Source organism: Salarias fasciatus, chromosome 8 (genome assembly GCF_902148845.1).
Source record: "Salarias fasciatus chromosome 8, fSalaFa1.1, whole genome shotgun sequence".
Taxonomy (NCBI): Eukaryota; Metazoa; Chordata; class Actinopteri; order Blenniiformes; family Blenniidae; genus Salarias; species Salarias fasciatus.
The window spans coordinates 10,205,192-10,227,125 of NC_043752.1; the positions used below are offsets into that span (position 1 = coordinate 10,205,192).

The following is a 21,934-nucleotide window of genomic DNA, read 5'->3' on the forward strand; positions in this document are numbered from 1 at the left end:
CGGCGAAGACCAAGGACACGCTGGAGAGATATGTGTCTCGGCTGGGCTGGGAATGCCTTGGAATCCACCAGGAAGAGCTGGAGGAAGTGTCTGGAGACAGGTAAGTCTGGGCATCCCTGCTTCTTCAGTGACCCAGTCCCAGATTGGTGGCAGAAAATGATGGGTGATAGACTGTCACCGTCTCTGATGTCTATAGTCATCAAGTGACAGAGACCAAGAGACCAAGACTGGACCAGAGCAGAACCTTTATCATTCACTTTCTGAGATTTCAAGACACAAGGCTGTTTTTAACACATCCAAACAATGCTTGTTCACAAGATCTTCTTTGCTCAAGATTTATCGGCGAGAACCATGAAGGCGCGGAGTCTACTCAACACAATGAGGAAAACGTTCATCAAAGCTGGAATTTTAAGGGGGATTCACCTTTCACCCATGCAAGTTGAGGGCTCAACAAAACAGGAAAAACAGGAGTACTGGAAGGAACCCTCTCCACAATTGTGGGTGGTGCGAGATCTCATGAAGAGCCAGGACGCAGTCATTAAGGGCCAATCGCAATTCTACCCCTTACCCCTACCCCTTAGCCCTTAGCCCTACCCCTATCACTCTCCTACTCCTTTTAGAATAGGGCTGAGGGCTAGGGCTATCTTTGCAGCACTATGAATTGGGATACCCCTTGGCCCTTAAGCCCCGCCGCACTCCTATAACAACAAAAAATTATGGATATTAGAAATGATAGAAATTACATTAGAAATTACTTTTATTTTTAATAATGGTATTATTATTACCTTATATTTCTCTTTGAGGTTCTCCCACTTTTTTGAAGCTTGCTGGGCTGTAACTTCCCCTTCCAAGCCATTTTCTTTTATGAATTTCCTAAAGTAATACAGATATATTTATATAAACACGTTTTATTACTGACATATTATAGCTTAGACGAATAGTATAATTTACTCCTAATGTGTTTTGGCGCTGTATTTTGATTTCAAAAACTTTTCTTCCTTTTTAACCTCTAAACCCGGGGTCCTCAAATACAAATCTTGAAGGTCCACATTTGCTTTTTATAGACAAGCATGGGTCTGGACTTCAGCGCCCTGTGGGAGAGGAGGGGGTGGGGGGGCAGCGATACCGAGGACTGCCGAGCAGTGCGGTGCGACGGAGTGCGCTGGACACGCGCAGAGCGGCGCGGTGGCAGAATGGTGCTCACACGGAACATGGAGCGTTTAAAGATTTTTTTTCTTTTTTTTTTCCCCCATACATTGCCCTGGGGCAGCAGCGAGGTGTGCCGCAGTCCGGTCGTGGACCGCGGTCCGCTAATTGAGGAACCCGGCTCTAACTGAATCAGCAGTCGGGTTTCATCGGGGGTCCCTGTGTCTAACATATTACGTTAAAAACATGATAAAGGATGACGTTGATTCAGTGATTAGTGCTCTAAAGAAGTTACAAATTCACGATTGGAAACGGTGCTGCGCAGCGCTAAAACGTTAATCCATGACTGGGACACTGTCACGCTAGTATATCTAGAAATTCAGTGAAGGCAAATACACTTTTTTATAGCTTTTAAATAGTATACAGAAAGCAATCTTACATTTGTGCGACTCCGTGGTGGGCGCCATGTTGTTTTTTTCTGGCCAATGTGAAACTCCGCCTACCCCTATAGAGAATAGGGAGCATCGATGCAGACTTCGCTGAAAGGGGTGAAAAGAGCCCTTCCCCTTTCCCCTACCCCTATTCAAAAAGGAGAATTGGGATAGCCCTTAAGCCTCGTGAACGCGCATATCATAGGGGTAGGGGTAAGGGGTAGGGGTAAGGGGTAGAATTGGGATTGGCCCTAAGTCCCCAAGCAAATACCACCTCAGGAACATGCCTTGATATGTTTCTCCAGATGTGTTCATGTTTTTTTTCCTTGCTGTATGTTGTTTACATTCATTTGCTTTTGTTTCTGAACCCAACAATTGCACATATACAGAAATACACACAGAGGGAGATTTGCGGTTTATTTAAGCTGCACATGATGACACGACTAAGATTTTATAATCAGATGACAGGCTCTTCATGCCTTCAATATCTTACCCTGTACAGTTTGAATAAATGCTGCACAACAGAGGTGAACACGACACATTTAACTGTCCACATTGTGTGATAATCTAAGAATATTCAGTATACCATTAAACGTTTAGATGTGTTTCCAGCATACTTTTTACTACACATTTACCCTTGCATTTAAAGAATGACTCACATGGCAAACACAGCAGACGTTGAGCAAAACCAGATTTTACACCACTGAATGATTGAAATACTGTATGTGATTTGCTTGAACATATCAAACATAACATTTTATTCTTCCGATAGATAGATAGATAGATAGATAGATAGATAGATAGATAGATAGATAGATAGTCTGTTGTTCCTGTGATGGACTGGTGGCTTTTGACCATCATGAGCTGGTTGTCCTTTGAACTGACATTTTTTAATCACTTCTGAGGGAACAGGTTATTTTTAATTATAGTGTCTGACAAATTGCCTCTTATAAAGTGTTTAAGGTTTTTTTTCACTCTTCCTCATCTGAAAGGCTCCAGAATGTAAAGATAGTAACTAAAAACACAGGAACTGCTGTGAAATAGAAATCATGAAGACCTTGTTGATTTTTTAGCCACCCTGGCCACTCGCCTGGTTTCTTCTCTTCATTCAGTTGCCATCATTGTTTTCTCAATCTGCTCCAGCTCATCTGACACTTTTCCCAAAGCCAGGGACACCTCTGTCAGCTGGCTGGTGCTATCCTGCAGAAAAAAGATCAGGACACATATTACTGTCAAGCTGCTGCATTCAACACTCAAAGAGAGCATTCAACACTCGGCATGAAAGCCCGCCTCACAAAGTCTGAAGTTTGGAGCATGGACTGTCTGCATCCAGTTCAAAGCCACTAAACACTTCAGGTCATCAAAGAAATGCATAATTACAAGTTGGACCTCCTCTGTGTGAGAGATTGTACTGTAGATGGACTTGGTCTGGACGTAAGGTGGTAGGCAATGGCTCAACTATCCTTTTGTCAGTGGTGCAGTCCTCATGCAAACAGATTAACAGTCATATCTTTGTTGGAGTGGAAACCTGTCTATGATGGACTGATAAGAGCAAAGGTCGCCTTTAGATACTGAAATTAGACCATCTTGCTGTGTCATGGCCCTACCAACAAGGCAGAGGAAGAGGGAAAAAGAGCAGCCACCATGTGAAGTCTCGAAAGTAGCACGACACGATGAGCACAGAAAATATTAAAGCCGTCATGGAAAAAGGGAAAAGTACTCACTCACAATTCTACGACCATGAAATTAAAACAAATAAAGTCAATGTGTTCATAAAAAAGTGAAATATAGAATAGAATAGAATAGAATAGAATAGAAAGCCTTTATTGTCATTGTATGACAGGTATACAATGAAACTGGGAGCTTAGAAAAATATATGAATAAAAATACAATAAGGAAAATAATAAAAATGGAATAAAATACTATAAAAAATAAAATAAAATACAATTAGAACGACAGTTAAAGAAAGACAGGAGCTTAAATTGCACACAACTGGTAAAGTGACCTTGCAGATTGTTCTTGGCGGTGAATATTGCACAAGATTACACGTGTATTGCGTAATCCCAGTGATGTTATTGTTATTGTGTTCATGTTTTCTTGATATTCAGAGCAGTGATGGCTCTAGGGAATAAACTGTCCCTGAGTCGATTTGTTTTTGTTTTGTGTGCTCTGTAGCGCTGACCAGAGGGCAGAAGGTTGAACAGATTATGACTGGGATGGGATGGGTCCTTGATAATGTTTGTTGCTCCGCTGAGGTTAGCGAGAGCTGGTGATATTGTCCAGGGAGGGGAGGGGGGCAGCCAGTAATCTTCTGCGTTGATCACTCTCAGTACTCAGTACACAACCTTGTGGGGAACCGGTGCTGAGTGTTATGGTGGGGGAGAGGTGTAAGCCAAGTCTGACGGTTTGTGGGCGGTCTGTTAGGAAGTCTTTTATCCATCAGCAGATGGATGTGGGGAGTCCAAGACGAGAGAGTTTGATGACCAGAATGTCTGAGATGGTGGTGTTGAAAGATGAGCTGATATCAATGAAGAGCATCCTCACATAGTTCCCCTGGTGTTTCAGGTGACTCAGCGCTTTGTGAAGAGCTATAGCGTTGGCATCCTCGGTGGATCTATTTGCTCTGTAGGCAAACTGGTGCGGGTTGAGCGTGGGGGGCAGTTTGGTTTTGATGTGTTCTGCAAGCAGTTTCTCAAAGCATTTTGTCATTATGGCTATGAGAGCGATGGGTCGGTAGTCTTTTAGGCTGTCAGTTGATGGCTTTTTGGGAACTGGGATGATAATCGATCATTTTAAACAGGGAGGGATGGTCGCTTGTGACAAGGACTGATTGAAGATTTTGGTGAAAACCCCAGCAAGCTGGTTGGCACATCCCCTGAGTGCCTTTCCCAGTACTCCTTCAGGACCAGCAACTTTCCTGGGGTTTACAGAGCGTGTCAATGATCCATGATGGACGTAAACACGAAGCCCCCCTCCTTTGCTCTTTTTTTTTCTTTTTTTTTTTTTTTTTTTTCCCTTGTCCTGTTCGGCAGCTGGGGCGTGCAATATTGTATGATTGTAGCCTTTTACTATCCGAACAGATTTTAATGTTAGCAGCAGGACGAGACTGAGTCTCCTCCTGCTGCTGCCTTTATTAAAGCTGGCATCCGGCATGGCTGCCGGACAGGGACCGGGACGGAAATGCTCAGAGAGCAGGACAGAAAGAGAGAAAGATAAAGAGAGGGAGAACGGAAGGAGGGGGGGGGGGGGGGCACAACCTATGTACAAAGTCACAATACAAAACAGTGTTGTCGACGCACCACACGCAACCTAGAACAATCCCAAACCCCCAATCTAGACAACACCAAAACAGAGCCGACAACCAACACAGAAAATTACAGAACCATACATACATTTTTTTTTTTTTCTTTTTTTTCCGAACCAGATTAGTGAACAGACCAGGCCACAAAAATAAAAGGAGGGTGTAGGGGAGGAAGGAAATGCAAGGACACCACAAACCGTATTTTTTTTTTTTTCTGAATATAGCTAGTCGTAACTAGTAGTAAACTAGGGGGCGTGCATCAAGAGAGGTCTGCTACAGATCACCATTATTCTAACCACCACAAGAAGACAAGGTAACCCAGTATGTAAAGAGTGATTAAAGATCACGTGATCATGTGAATATGATGGTGACAGTGATGGTGATAGTGATCATGCATATATGACCTCTGACCTCTGAGAAGGCCAGAAGCAGGCCAGAGAGGCCCTCAGAGCCCAGAACAGCCGGCGGACATCAACGAGCCCGGATCCAAGCCGCCCCCCCAGGCAGACGGCCACGCTCCAGTCCAGAAACGGGGCAGAGGAAAGCCCCGGCCGGGGGACCCCGGCAGTCCCGGGGCCCGAGCCCCGCAGAGCCACGACCGGCAGGAGCCGGTCCACCCCCGGGCGCCGGACGCCCGGGGCGGGCAGGGCCGAGAGCCCAAGGCCCAAGAGCCCAGGAGCCAACCCCCACCCAGGCGGAGGGCCATGACCCATCCGGGAGAACCAGCCCACACGGGCGGCTACCCACCCCGGGCCAGCACACCCCCAGCGCTCCGGCCACGCACCCCGAGGTCCAGGGCATCACCCCCCCCCCCCCCCCCCCCACCCCCCCACCCCCCCCACCCACCCCACGACCCCCACCCGGAACCCACCCCCCCCGTCCACCGCCCGGCCCACCCCTCCCACCCCCTGTCCTCTCCCGCCTCACTCCCCCCCCGCCCAACCCAACACTCATACCCACTCACTCATACTGACACACACACATGCACACACACACCCACTCATCCCTAAACCAAACGTACACACACACACACTCACATTCCAACACACTCACACACTCTCACGCACACGCTAACAAGCCCGCGCGCGCGCACACCACACACACACACACACACCACCACACACACACACACACAGTCCATCCTACCACCAAACACACTCACATTCCCGCGTCATCCACTGTCACATCCTGTGGGAGACACCCCCGGAAGGCAAGGGAACACCGAACCCCACATCCAGGACCCCCCGCCACCCACAACTGCCGCCCCCACCCCCCCACCCCACCGCCGCAGACAGGTATGCACCCCCCCAGAGCCAGCAGCCCCCCAAACCACAGCCGCTCCAAACCCCCGGCCTGTGGGGAAAACAACAGCCCCCCCCCGCCCCACCCCCCACCAGAAGGAATCTGGAAACGGGGGCGCAGAAGACCCCATTGCCCTCCCTCCCCCCCCTCCGTCTCGTGAGTGTTGATGGAGTATATGTTGTTTGCGATTAAAATTGAGGGTCAGTAACCACACCGTGCCGCGAGTGAAGCCAAACGAGCAGTCCTCATCTACCTGAACAGCCCCACCACCCGACACAGCGCGCCAAGACCCCCCGACGTGTGTGTTTGTATGTATTTGGTCGTGTTAGATGACTAAGGTGCAATTAAGACTGAGAGGCGAGCCACTGAAGCGTGCGTGATTGGGGCCACTTAGATGGCCCCCTCCACCACACCCAACTTGATAAGCCCGCCTCCCAAAGCCCTACGTGTGTGTGCATGAGAGCGGGGGGGAGAGGGGGGGTCCGGGGATGCCGCAGCACACCCCCGTCACCCAGGAGCCCCCCGATGAAGGACAGGGCCAGGAGCGCCACCCACCCCCCCAGGACCAGGGCGGACAGCGACCATGGCCAGAGAGCCACCGACCCAAGAAGCACACACCCATCATGCATCAGGAGGAGTGAAGGTGAGGACAGACAGGGGCAGCAGAAGGACCCAGACCCAGGCCCACCGCCCCCAGGCCCACCGGGGCCCACCCCCCACAGGACACCGCACTCTCTCATACATAGCTCCAATCGCCCACACATATACACCCACACGTACAGACATACATACATACTTACAGATACACACCCTCACACACATACATACCCCGCTCACAGATACATACCCACACACACATACACACTTACACATACATAGTCATACACATACATATCCAGATACACACCCACACACTCACATACACCTACATAAATACCCACACATACAAAAACACATATACATACTCACACATACACACCCACACACATATACACATACACGTACACGCACCTTCCACAACCCCCTAACCCCCACAGCCCACCACCCCTCCTTTGCTCTTACCCCAGTCCTCTGTTTCTGTCATTCTAGTGTAGCGTGAGGCCCCGCCAGCTGAACTGCAGCGTCGGGGATCAGTGGGTGAAGCCACGTCTCCGTGATGACAATAATGCTGCAGTTTTCAGATTAAACTGGTTGCGGTGATCATTAAGAAGAAGAACTAAGCCTTATTAGTCCCACAAGGGGGAATTTCTTTTCTAGTTCTAGTTCGTCCACTTTGTGGGATCTGCCGTTGGTGGGGAAGATGCTCGGTAGCAATGGGTTGTGGGGATTTTTCCTGAGCCTAGCTTCTGGTCCCGACCGGCATCCTGGTTTCAGCTTCCTCTTTCCTCCGCAGTCTGCACCACTTAGTTTGTGGGCTGACCAGCCACAGAGATCCTGGTGGTCTCACATGTCCTTCGGAATGCTGTGGATTTGCTGGTATTCACTTGTTACGGCCAAGGTGCACCTTAGTCCGCTATCAATGAGTCTGGCGACTATAAAAGTGATTTGCCGTAGAAATTTTAACATTAATGAGCATAGAGCAAAAAAAGAAAACATCAAACTGGAGAGTTGTGAGCTGGTGCACCCGTGCACGCCACCATTATGTATTACAACTCTAACCTCTTTGATCACAGATGGTGTTTGAATCCGGTTGCAACATCCCTGACAGCGGTACAGCTTCTGTACATTTCTGGAAGGAGATATAGACACAAATATTAATAGGGTGCATTTGAAAGTAAGCACTGTGTTTTGGCCTTTACTGTCTATTTCAGGATCAAAATGAAAATGAAATTACAAAAGTACCATTTTTATGACATCCAGAGAGTTTGCAGAATCTTTGATTAAACTCGCCTTTAAAACAGTGGTGGATGCTGGGTTTGCTCAGTTTGTGCTTTTTCAGCTTATCTTCTCTGCTTGTATCACTGTCTGGAGGTGGAGCAAGCATCTTTCTCCATCAGATGCATCACCAAAATAGTTTCCAGGAGACTCAGCATCATGAAAGTAAAAATCCCAATGCAGTAGACAGCTGAGAAGAGAAGACACCATCATGAATCTTTTTTATTATATAATTTTACTCACAATATGTTTTGTTTGTTTGTTAGTTTGCATTTCTTTTTACCTATCAGTGGGACTCTCTCTGATGAGCACGGCAGAATTTCATTGAGAATGAGTTGCATCACTGTGACGGCGAGCAGCACAGTGACTTTAAACCCGAGTTTCTCTCCTCCACTTTCTGAGATCAGGAAAGAGCTCAAGTCCAGACACAAGAAGAAGAGGACCGGCATCAGAAAGTTGGCAATGTAGAGGAGAGACCTCCTCCTCATGTAGATCTGGAATGAGTTTCAGAGACCAGAGACTGTGTTGCACATTATTGATACTGGTGATTGTAGAATTTGTGCTGATTCTAGAATGTATCAAAACAAATAAAAAAAAATCTAGAATGACATATTTAATTTTCCAGTCTGGAAAATTCCAGTAGTGGACTCTAAAGGAAATTGTTGTCATAGTGAGTTATTGCAATTTGTATTATTTGTACTATACTTGGTTAATCTTCAGTATTAGGCTTCCAAATCCATGGCGGACTCCTTTTTGGTTGATTTGAGAGTTTGGGATTTTCTGAGAGGTTTTTTTGTTGTTGTTTGTTTAAAGTCAATAAAATATGAGTTTCACTCACATCTGATTGGCTCATTGGTCCTCATAATTGCACCTTCCTCCCCAAAATGTGACACAAAAAAAAAAAGAAACTACTGCTACTACTACTACTGCTACTGCTAATAAAAAATATATGTGAAAGAATGTAAAGACTCTCTATATGTAATTTGAAAATGCATGTTTATTAAAACATTTAATTCATGTTTATTGCTTATTTATTATAAAACTGAACCTATGATTAACTTTGCAAAAACAATGACAAACAGGAAATGTTACATTAATCTAAATTAATCAAACGATAGTGTGCGGTAATTTGAGACAGCCCCAATCAAATTTGATTTTTAAAAGTAGATAGTACTTCTACATTTGTGAAAGATTAATAAAACACAACAGATGTATGTACTTCTATTTAAACATTTCTGCCTTTGAATGGTCAGGGCTCTCTATGACCGTGTCTTTGTCTGCCCTGTCATGAGTGGGTGCTCGAAGAGCAGTGTTTTGTGTGAACAGCATCCAGATCGACCTCTGTCTGGTTTACTGACAATATTAAAGCTCCACCATGACTGATGATTATTTGGAAGTGTGCTTGAGGGCGGCTGTCAGCAGCCAGACCATGTATCCCTGACTGATTCCATTCAGTGCAAATCATTAGACTAAGGAGTGTACAGAGTGTAATTGTGCAGTATGGGTTCATGCAGCTGTGCATGGTACAGCAACATATATTCTACACATCAACTTTACATGTTTTGCATTTTTATAATAGGTGGATCATTTTGACTTGGTCAGTGTGGACGTAAAAAGTGTGCATCCCTGATGCGATACTTACTGTGTGAATGACGGAGGTTTGATTCATATCGATGCTCACATTGTCAGTTTTGGAGGTGGCTGTCATATTTATGAACAGCCACTCGTACTGGGTCTGCATCACCATGCGGGACAACTCGGTGAGCGCCGTTGTGTTTGAGATGAAGGAAAAATATAATTCGTCATCTGAGAAGAGGATCAGAGAAAATGTCGGCAGATTGATAAGAAAGGGTCACTTGCTGGTCAGTCATAACAGGAACTTTGGTGATGATTGCAGAGCATGGGTCCGTTTCCCAAAGCAGGCTCAACAAAAGTTGAGACTCATTCTGAGTTCTGTCTTGATATACTTAGATTGGAAACTCTGAGTTTTCGGTTTCAGAATAGCTGATTTGATCAGCTTTCATGAGGTCCACTCTAAACAGTTTCACCCGGAGTTAAGCGTCACGACTTCAAGAATGCATGTGCTACATGTGCTGGACTCCTTTAGCCTTACACAGTCTGTACTGGCTCCAACGCACAGAAAAGGACATATTTTAGATCTTGTAATGTCATATGGTGTAAACGTAACTGTTGATGAGATCTGTGATGCGGGGATTTCAGACCATTCGCCCGTGTTGTTTTCATTTTCACTGTCTGGCTCAAAAAGTAACTTGTGCGCTCAGATGCGCCAGCGTCGCGTCATAAACTCATCTACGGCATCTCTTTTTTCTGCTGAGTTTATGGCTTCGTCTCTGAATGACAACTCGTTTTCTTGTTTTGGGATCGATGATCTTGTCAGCCTTTTTGACTCCACCTGTGCGGACATTCTTGACACCGTTGCGCCTTTTACGCACAGGCGCGTAAAATCCAGAGAGCCATGGCATAACGCTACTACTCGCGCTCTCAGGCGCGAATGTCGCCGTGCAGAAAGGAAATGGAAAAAAGACAGACTTCACGTATCTTTGGGGATGTTGCGAGACAGTCTTTCGAACTACCAAAAGGCTGTCAAGACAGCAAAGACTCAGTATATGTCTAATCGGTAACGCTTCCTTTTACAGTACGGTAATTACCATGTATTAACGTGGTAATTGCAAGGTAAGTACCATGTAATAAGGAGAAGTTACTGTAAAATTACCATGTAATTACAGGGTAACTATGTTGCTAATTACCTAGTACTTTTAGAGTAATTACCAAGCCAATTCCAGGCAAATACCAAGTAACTACCTGGTAGTAAGTATTGGGTAATTATAATGTATATAGCAACTATGTCGGTAATTGCCAAGTACTTACTAAGTAATTGCTAAGTAATTACCATGTAATCATTGGGAAATGTAGACTTTTTACTAGGTATTACTAGGTACTGCTCGGTGTGTACGCTATGTATTTCCCTATTAGTCAAGTGTTTTTTACTACTTACCTGGTAACTTCTTAGTATTTCCCAGTAACTACAACATTTACCTGGTAATTACGGTTGAACTGTAGACTACTGTAAAAGGAAGTGAGGTCTGTTTCCATGTTATTACATGGTAATTGCTTATTTGTTACCTAGTAAATAGAAAAATATTTACCTGGAAATTACATAGTTATTAAAGTGGATTTGTACTGTAAAAGGAAGTGAGGTCTGTTTCCATTTTATTACCTGGTAATTACTCATTTATTACCCAGTAAATAGAAAAACATCTACCTGGAAATTACATAGTTATTAAAGTGGATTTGTACTGTAAAAGGAAGTGAGGTCTGTTTCCATTTTATTACCTGGTAATTACTCATTTATTACCCAGTAAATAGAAAAATATCTACCTGGAAATTACATAATTATTAAAGTGGATTTGTACTGTAAAAGGAAGTAGGTCTGTTTCCATGTTATTACCTGGTAATTACTCAGTATTTAGTCTGCTACTCGGAAACTTTCACATACCCCACACACTTGCACCAAAAATGCAGCAAACCCCATCAGTGTCTGTGATACAGTGTCTGAACAGCACACTGTATCTGTCAGGAGATCAGAGTTTCCATCAAAACCACCATCACCAGCCATCACATTACCTTAAGATGAACGCATTATTATTACACTTCCTCACTCCAAACACCTCACTGTGACAGACATGCAAAAACAAGAGAGCTGCCAAAGATAAACATTTTAATCAAATGGAGTTCAACTTCTTATAAAACAATTTACAAAACAGTGCACATTTTTAGCAGTCAGGCACCTTTTTTTTTTTAAGAAACAGAACAGATTTCTTTTGCAAAAAACAAAATACAAATAACAGTGATAAACAATCACTATAAATCAACATTAATAAGTACACTGCTCCAGTCTTGTGAATTCACATCATGTGTTTTCTGCAGACCCGTCTGGTCTACAGGAACCCTTGATCTCCATCATCCCGAATACCCAGGACCGCCGTCGCCAGGTGTTGTCACGTCGTCCACGTCCAGACTTGTACCTCCCTCGGCGTGATGGAAACGAGGACAGCACAACTGTTCCTTCTTAATGCTCAGGGTTTATTCACTTTAACACCCAAACCCCAAACTTGAGAGCTGAAAACATACAAATATACATATTAATAAACAGAAACTTAGACAATAAACAAATATACACATTGCACAAAACACAAATATCTTTAAACCTTCAAACATACACATGAAACCGACATTACAACCGAAACATTCACCCAAGCCTGAACATGAGACCACAGCCACCCAGCACCAGCTGCAGAGCCACCACACTACCACCACGATAATGATCAATAAAACACCAAGCAACACGGAAATATACTCACCTCACTGGCTGTATCACATTGTAAGCCGTTTGTTTTTGCTCTTTTTACATACTTTTTGGAGCGTTTTCTCTCTCTCCACGTTTGTGTGCACAACTTAATGTGGTCCTACCCGGAACGTCTGCAGAGGGTTAGTTCCGCCACTCAGTGATATTTATATTTAATTAAATTTCGGTTCTACCTCGACTGAGAGAAAGCTTATTTATGGCAGAACGTCTGCAGACACTTGGTGATATGGTTATATTTATATTTAATTAAATTTCGGTTCCTACTCTAATGAGAGAAAGCGTGTTTACGGCGGAACATTCCGGGTCGGACCACATTAAGTGATGCACAGATAAACGCGGAGAGAGAAAATAAGAACAAAAAAACTCCGTGAAAAGAGCAAAAACAAACGGCTTACCTCCTTTACAATGTGAAGCAGCCAGTGAGGTGTGTATATTTTCGTTTTTCTTGGTGTTTATTGATCATTATCGTGGTGGTAGTGTGGAGCTCTGCAGCTGGTGCTGGGTGGCTGTGGTTCAGGCTTGGGTGGATATTTCGGTTGTAATGTCGGTTTCAAGTGTATGTTTGAAGGTTTAAAGATATTTGTGTTTTGTGCAATGTGTATATTTGTTTATTGTCTAAGTTTCTGTTTATTAATATGTATATTTGTATGTTTTCAGCTCTCACGTTTGGGGTTTGGGTGTTAAAGTGAATAAACCCTGAGCATTAAGAAGGAACAGTTGTGCTGTCCTCGTTTCCATCACGCCGAGGGAGGTACAAGTCTGGACGTGGACGACGTGACAACACCTGGCGACGGCGGTCCTGGGTATTCGGGATGATGGAGATCAAGGGTTCCTGTAGACCAGACGGGTCTGCAGAAAACACATGATGTGAATTCACAAGACTGGAGCAGTGTACTTATTAATGTTGATTTATAGTGATTGTTTATCACTTATTTGTATTTTGTTTTTTGCAAAAGAAATCTGTTCTGTTTCTTAAAAAAAAAAAAGGTGCCTGACTGCTAAAAATGTGCACTGTTTTGTAAATTGTTTTATAAGAAGTTGAACTCCATTTGATTAAAATGTTTATCTTTGGCAGCTCTCTTGTTTTTGCATGTCTGTCACAGTGAGGTGTTTGGAGTGAGGAAGTGTAATAATAATGCGTTCATCTTAATGTAATGTGATGGCTGGTGATGGTGGTTTTGATGGAAACTGATCTCCTGACAGATACAGTGTGCTGTTCAGACACTGTATCACAGACACTGATGGGGTTTGCTGTATTTTTGGTGCAAGTGTGTGGGGTAATGTGAAAGTTTCCGAGTAACGGGCTAAATACTGAGTAATTACCAGGTAATAACATGGAAACAGACCTCACTTCCTTTTACAGTACAAATCCACTTTAATAACTATGTAATTTCCAGGTAGATATTTTTCTATTTACTGGGTAATAAATGAGTAATTACCAGGTAATAAAATGAAAACAGACCTCACTTCCTTTTACAGTACAAATCCACTTTAATAACTATGTAATTTCCAGGTAGATATTTTTCTATTTACTGGGTAATAAATGAGTAATTACCAGGTAATAAAATGGAAACAGACCTCACTTCCTTTTACAGTACAAATCCACTTTAATAACTATGTAATTTCCAGGTAAATATTTTTCTATTTACTTGGTAACAAATAAGCAATTACCATGTAATAACATGGAAACAGACCTCACTTCCTTTTACAGTACAAATCCACTTTAATAACTATGTAATTTCCAGGTAGGTATTTTTGCAGTTCCTGGGTAACGAATAAGTAGTTACCAGGTAATAGTGTGGAACAGGCCTCACTTCCTTTGCAGTAGTCTACAGTTCAACCGTAATTACCAGGTAAAAGTTGTAGTTACTGCGAAATACTAAGAAGTTACCAGGTAAGTAGTAAAAAACACTTGACTAATAGGGAAATACATAGCGTACACACCTAGCAGTACCTAGTAATACCTAGTAAAAAGTCTACATTTCCCAATGATTACATGGTAATTACTTAGCAATTACTTAGTAAGTACTTGGCAATTACTGACATAGTTGCTATATACATTATAATTACCCAGTAATTAATACTTACTACCAGGTAGTTACTTGGTATTTGCCTGGAATTGGCTTGGTAATTACTCTAAAAGTACTAGGTAATTAGCAACATAGTTACCCTGTAATTACATGGTAATTTTACAGTAACTTCTCCTTATTACATGGTACTTACCTTGCAATTACCATGTTAATACATGGTAATTACCGTACTGTAAAAGGAAGCGTTACCGTCTAATCTTGTGTCCAACAACTGTAACAACCCACAGACTCTTTTCAATGTTTTAAATAGGGTCGTTAATCCTCCTGAGTCTTCTGGTATCATTCCATGCCCCTTTCTTTGTAACAAATTTTGTATTTTTTTCTGTAATAAGGTTGCCTCTATTCGCTCTTCAATTGTGTGCAATTCATCTGACCCCAGTACTGCCCCTCTATGCTCAGCTGCTTTGGGAGAGTTTGAGCCCGTCTCCCTTTCTGAATTAAGTGACACAACCTATAGTCTCAATGTGTCAAACTGCCCTTCAGATATTTTACCAGCTAAGGTTTTTATTGATGCTTTTGGTGCTGTGGGTAACTTCATCTTAAAACTGATAAATAGATCTCTCCTAGAGGGCTATGTGCCAATCTCTTTTAAAAACGCTGCTGTACAGCCTCTCTTAAAGAAGCAAAACTTGGACTCGTCAGTCTTATCAAACTACAGGCCAGTGTCAAAACTGCCTTTTTTATCAAAAGTTTTAGAAAAGGTTGTTTACGTTCAGCTTCTTCAGCACCTTAAATCAAATGATATCTTTGAGAAATTCCAGTCTGGATTTAAATCTTTACACAGCACTGAAACTGCCCTTTTACGTATTTTTAATGATCTTCTTTTAAATGCAGACTCTGGTAATTCCTCTGTACTGATACTACTGGATCTTACAGCAGCATTTGACACTGTAGATCACAACATTTTACTTTCTCGTCTGGAGTCTTGTGGGGGATCAAAGGCACAGTCCTCAAATGGTTCCAGTCATATTTGGCAGACAGGTCCTTCTATGTTAATGTTGGCCCTTTTAATTCTAGAACGGTCCCTCTTGACTATGGTGTGCCTCAAGGCTCAATTCTAGGGCCAGTTCTATTCTCCTTGTATATGTTGCCTCTTGGATCCATTTTCAGGAAATACAATATTTTATTTCATTGTTTTGCTGACGATATCCAAATTTATTTACCGTTAAGTGGCCAGGCAAACTCTTCTCAAAATGTGGAAAAATGTCTTAAAGATGTTAAAGACTGGATGTCACTAAATTTTCTAAACTTAAATGAAAACAAAACCGAAATTGTGACCTTTGGTAAATCTGCTCTGTCTACATTTAATGGTGTGCTGGGGCAATTGTCATCTTATTGCTGCCCTGTTGTAAGAAGTCTGGGTGTTTATATTGACAGCGAGTTTAAAATGGAAAAACAGATTAGTTCAGTGGTTAAAACTAGCTTTTTCCAGTTGAGACTTTTGGGGAAGGTTAAGCCTTACCTCCCTCCCAATCAACTAGAAAAAGTCATTCACGCACTGATTTCATCCCGGATTGACTACTGCAACTCTTTGTATTACGGCCTGGACCAGTCTTCTATCCGCAGGCTTCAGCTGGTCCAAAATGCTGCAGCTCGGATGTTTACAGGAACTAGACGCTGGGAGCACATCACTCCAGTTTTAGCTTCCCTTCATTGGCTTCCTATTAGTTTTAGAATCCAATTTAAAATGTTGCTGCTGGTTTTTAAATCTTTGCACAATTTCGCACCTTCTTATTTAACTGAGCTGATTACGCTGCGTACCCCACAAAGAACCTTGAGGTCCTCCAACCAACTTCTTCTGGACATCCCATGGTCTAATCTAAGAACTAGAGGGGACCGGGCATTTGCTGTTGCAGGCCCTGAACTTTGGAATACTCTTCCTATTAATATCAGACATGCTTCCTCTGTTGAGTCTTTTAAATCATTGCTGAAAACCCACTTCTTTTCACTGGCTTTCAATTCAAGTTGATTTTAAGGCTTTGGTATTGTAATTTTATTGTATTACCAGGTTTTGTTTTAGTCTTGTGTTTAATGTTTATTATAGTTGATCTTTTATTATATAATGGCGGTTTAACAATCATGGAAAGCACTTTGGGGCAGTATGTTTCTGTTTTTAAATGTGCTATATAAATAAACTTGAACTTGAACTTGAACGACTTCAAGAAGACAGCAGTAATGGAGCCCCATTTCGACGACTCACCATGGAACAGAGAAGCGCAGAGAGGGTTTCAATTTAATGCGCTCATATGGCTCATCTGAATGTTTTTAGAAAGTCGTGTGACTTCTTAAAGGAGGGAGACACTGCTGCTCGGGTCAGTGTAAATGTTGATCTTTAAAATCACAATAATGTTGCAGGGAAAAGCTTCTTGAATTGTAGAATATTCATGTATTTAATTTGGGGCAATCGGACAGGGAGAAGCACACTTGGCAACAATTTATTATGAAATATAAAACATTGATCAAACAGGAACACTTCGGAATAATCTCATGGGAAAACCATGATGACTTTTAACATGTTTTACAATGCAAAGTAAATATTAAGTGTCTGTCATATGCATAAATGACTTCTCATCTATATCATATTCATATTATGCATATATGTGTGTGCATGCGTGTGTGCGGATAGATAGATAGATAGATAGATAAATAGATAGATAGATAGATAGATAGATAGATAGATAGAGATATTTATATTGCATCTCTGACAAACACTATGATGTACAACTGCATCACTAAAAAAGATAATTGTCTGGAAAGCTACGGTCTGATAACCATCTCCTCACCAATATTTAATTCTTTGTGGCTGCATCTTCATCCACAGATCAATATCTGAAGAACACAACATGTTAGTGAAAAAAGTCTCCAGCTTCTGAGCCTAAAGGATACATCAAGACTGAAACTGAAATTTCAGTTTCCCTCACTTCAGGGTTCAGAGACCAGAGATTTCACAAAACCTGCTTTGTGAAACAGGAGAATCAGACGTGTGATGAACTCACCAGAGTGCATGAGAGACTTGATGGAGAGGTTGCAGCTCTGAACGTCGAAGGGGAATTTATAAACTCTCATCTTACAGCTGCTGATCACCACCTGGTCGTTCCGATACTCCACGTCACCATTTGATCTTATTTTGATCAAGTCACTCGGAGGAGCTTTGTCCTTCTCTATCCTGCATGACGACACAATCACACGGAACAATTTATCCACAAACTCATGTTAAGCTTCATTTCTGCAAACATTATGAAAACAGAAATGTGGATTTTGACATAAATAAATGTGAAATAATTACAGAATGACAGGTTAAACACATCAAAACCAAAATAAAACATCTTGCATTTACATTTATTCAATTGTTTTTTTGTAGCGCATTTGAAAACTTACATCTCTTCAATTATTATGTCTGGTTTCCATAAAACGTCAGTGGGAACCAACATGTGTTTAATCTGGCAAAATTCTGCTGGATTCCAGCGAATGTGTTCATTGTTCCAAGACTGCACAGGAAAGAAAGAGCGGCATTCGGGGGGGGGGGGGGGGGGGGGGGGGGATAAGAAAGGAGAGAGAATAAGAGATATGGTAAAAGCTGAAGAACATTTTTAATGTATTTCATATTTACAGGGAAACTCACCATATGAATCCATATGTAAGAAACGAAAGTCTGATCTCTTTCTCTCTGTCAACAAAAACAAATGTTAAATATTTCTTAAACATTTTACCCATTCAGAGTGTGTTAAAAGTCAGAAATTGTAGGTCCAGGTTAAATTCGAAGTTATGACAAGTCACCGCATATATCATCGGAGACAACTTCTCACACTCAATGTAAACAATCAAGTGAAGACTTAAGCTGATGTAGCGGCCACCCACTGAAAGTTCAAAATTTAAACACCAAGGCCTTATTTCCACTGCACAGTTTGTGCCGGTCGCTATGGGAGGGGTTTTTTGTGCATTTCCACTGAGTAAAGTTGTGGATGGTACCAAAACAGCCATACCCGGTCATTCACAATCCCACTTTCTTTTCAGCCGTTTCAGATTTAGATTTGGTTACACTTTGCCATAACATACGTGCAGAATTGGCCTAAACTGCGCTGTGGAAACAGGATTTATGAACCAGTAACTGATGCCAAAGTTGGAGCAATTTCGTAAAGTGGTTTCTACAGTGATACTAATAAAAGGTTTCAGTTTTTATTTTTTGGTCGACTTTGAGATGTTACTTTGCCACGTAATAAAAACCTTTTTTTAAGGTGAAACTGTTTATGATGACAATCTGGAAGATACGAAGTTTGTTTTTGATCGTTATAAAGTGGAATGGCTCAACAAAGCAATGTGTGAAATAACAAAAAATTCTTTTTTGCATTTAAATTTGGAAGTAAAAACCTTAACTGAGCTGTTTGACCAGAACAAAATGGAAAAGAAAAATACCTTTACATCGGAAACTTTCACACAAATAGAAAACTTACCACGTCAAGGATGGCAGAGATTGCCATGGCCAGAAAAACTTCTGTTGTAGATGTGTGGTTTTTGACGGGCCGGCTCATACTGAACAGATCATTGCTTTTGCTCAGCTTCAGGTGGTCCAGAACATCCTGATAACCACAGCGGTCATAACGAACTGGTTCATCGATTGGAGAAGTTTCTAGACACAAAGTACACCAGAGTTATTTCTGATGTAAAAAAAGTTTTAATATTGAATTACATGAAGCATAATGTTCCAACAGAACAATTCAGTCAACCAAAACCAAACATTATGTTGAAGTGGTACGAATAATTGAGCTGTATGATACTTCTCGGCTATAAGTTACAGTGAAGCATAGCAGAGTCATTTAGCTTGAGAAAACTGAATAACAAGCGTACATGTTTGTTCCAAAACTTAAAAATGCATCTAGAACTCTAGTGATATTTGGATTGTTGGGTGTGTGTACCTATTCTTCTCACAATCAAGCCACCAGTTTCCAGCAAACGGACAGGAATCCTGGGGAATTCTTCAACAAAAAAACACAGAACAGAAGACATAAAAAAGTAAGCAGTTGAGTTTTTTCCCCTGAGATTAAACGATCAGCGAAAGAGCTAAACAGCTCAAATGGATCTGAGACGAGGCTCAACTCATGGCAGCATCGCTTTTCGCCGGCCTCCTGCACTGCTGTTATTTCATTGTTGAAAGTTCAGCACTGCAGACTGAACTTGGGCACCTTTTATTTAGTCATTAATATTCTTTTAACCAAGTACTGATGACACAAGTGCACAAGTACAACCTTCTGATTGCATCACAGCTCAGCGCCTCCCAGAGTTGACGGATATAATTGGTTAAAGCAAGGATCCAATTTGAGCAACTTTTTTGATAGAAATTGAATGCAATAAAGTCTTTCAGTAGATTTCTGTTTGAAGTTGAGGGAAATACAGTAAATGCCATTATGTATAAAAACTCTTATGGATATCTTTCCGTGTACTTTGGAATCTTTGTCTTTCATACCTGTCATTTCTTCATGATTCCCACTGAAACCTGGATCCTCTTCAAGCTCCTGTAACGCTGAGCCACTCCCACCTGATGGAGTACACAAGTTGTTTTTTGCAGTTAGACTTTTTGTTTTCATGTATACATTGTGTTGCCCCTCGGACATTCTTTATTTTCACAACTTCACTAACATTCTGCAAACCTATCTGTGAGGTTTTAGTGACACGTGCATGGTGCACATGTATCAGTCATATTATGCTGACGCCTCCCCTGATGCGCCGCCAGGCCCATCTTGCCACAAGCAGAGCGAACTAAACCAAAACAGCAATTTTGGCTTCGGACGCTGTTGCGCCTGTCAAAATTACCACTACGCTGCCTTTGCTGCCGCAAAAATAGAGCCCCCAGAGTTTAATGTGTGACATTGGTTAGAGAGAGAATGTGATCTGGCGGGATTATTATTCGATAATAAAATCTTTCTGTTTCTTACCTGACATTTCTTCATAATTCTCACTCAACACTGGCTCCTCTCGAAGTTCCTGTAACATTGAAACACTCCCACCTGATAGAGTACACAAGTTGTTTGTTTTTTTGCACAGTAAAATAACATATTCATGCATACATAGTTCAGCTCTTTTCTCCGTGCTCTGTAAAGCTCCACAATGAAGTGTTTCCCATTTGTGTTTTTCAAATCTATAATCAAGCCAGCAACAGTGTAATCATTGATGATGTGATGATTTTATTTTATTGAGATACTCTGGTTCAAGTGCCTTACTGATGTAAATGATAAGAGTTGAGTTTTTCTGTCCGCCTACGTGTTTCATCCAGGTTTTATATTATTCCTAATAATTTTTTCCCTGAAACAAATTTCTTTCATAACTTAACAGATTGGTAGGACATGCTGTTAAATGATAATCCAATGGGTTAATAGCTGCAGTGAAGTTTTTTACTTGGCAATAGAGGTTAGCACATTTGCCTCACAGCGAGAAGACACCAAATTTGAATTTGGTTAAACTGGATATTTCGCAAAACAGAAAGAAAAGAAATTGTAGAATTGTTCCACTATGTAAGGTGTACTTGGTTCAAAGGCTAAGTTGAGTTTCACAAATATGTACTTAAAGTCAACTAAGAGGCACTCTAAAATGGTTATTTTATACTATATGAACTGCTTCAGATTGATGCTGAACTGTATTTCGAGGAGAGAAAGTGAAAATTGGACCAAATAACAAAACAGAGCCTCTGAATGGATCTGTTTGCTTTGATGGTCCTTCCATTATTTCATTCTGCATCATCCACATTTCACACTGTGAACAGTCAAACAAATTGTCACGAACAATTAAAAGACAACTTCATGCTGAACCACAAATGCACTTTATCTTGTCTGCATTGCATTGCCGGGCATTTCGTCAAAATAAACTACAATCTCAAGAGAAGAGGTCGGTACGACTACTACTACTTAGCCTACCTGTGAGGAGAAGCAGAATGAGCAATGATGAAGGAAGCTCCATGTCTGAACAAATCACTGATCAGTCCTCTGCCTGGAATCACAGTCCTGTTCCTGGGAGGAGGCTGAACCACAGTCACAACCAACCCTTTCTCCTTTTCTTTCTTTTTTTCATGAAAAAGTTCAAATTGAGCAGAGCAACCATCAACCATCAGTGAGACCACTAATGGCCGCTAATGCAGGATATCCACACGAGCTGTATGCGTAATGAAGACTGAACAGAATGCACTACAAATGGCCTTAACTTGTAATAAACAAGCGATGATGGAAAAAAGAAAAACGTGGTGGAAAGTAAATATTACTGTGGGGAGTTTCCATCACATACTTGTACTGGCATGGGCTGTATATTCTCGTGGGCTCAACTGGTGCTTTGAATTATTAGTCAGTGTGAATGTCAGTGTGATTGTCATCTGTGTTTCACCTGTGTTAAACTAGTGACTTGTACAAAGTGCACTGTG

At 42.0% G+C, this 21,934-nt stretch overlaps 1 protein-coding gene across 1 annotated transcript; it reads right to left on the reverse strand.

The window, feature by feature from the left end:
- Window positions 1–2,681: 2,681 nt before the first annotated feature.
- On the reverse strand, window positions 2,682–21,468 carry LOC115393765 (5-hydroxytryptamine receptor 3A-like). Its single transcript, XM_030098871.1, has 14 exons — window positions 21,438–21,468; window positions 20,463–20,534; window positions 19,994–20,065; window positions 19,446–19,505; window positions 18,984–19,159; window positions 18,155–18,199; window positions 17,911–18,020; window positions 17,529–17,698; window positions 9,698–9,861; window positions 8,339–8,549; window positions 8,143–8,245; window positions 7,887–7,909; window positions 4,062–4,348; window positions 2,682–2,777 (listed from the first exon to the last, which is right to left on the reverse strand). The coding sequence occupies exons 2-14, from the start codon at window positions 20,518–20,520 to the stop codon at window positions 2,682–2,684; spliced, it is 1,575 nt and encodes a 524-aa protein (XP_029954731.1). The 5' UTR covers window positions 20,521–20,534; window positions 21,438–21,468.
- Between the last annotated feature and the right edge of the window lie 466 nt (window positions 21,469–21,934).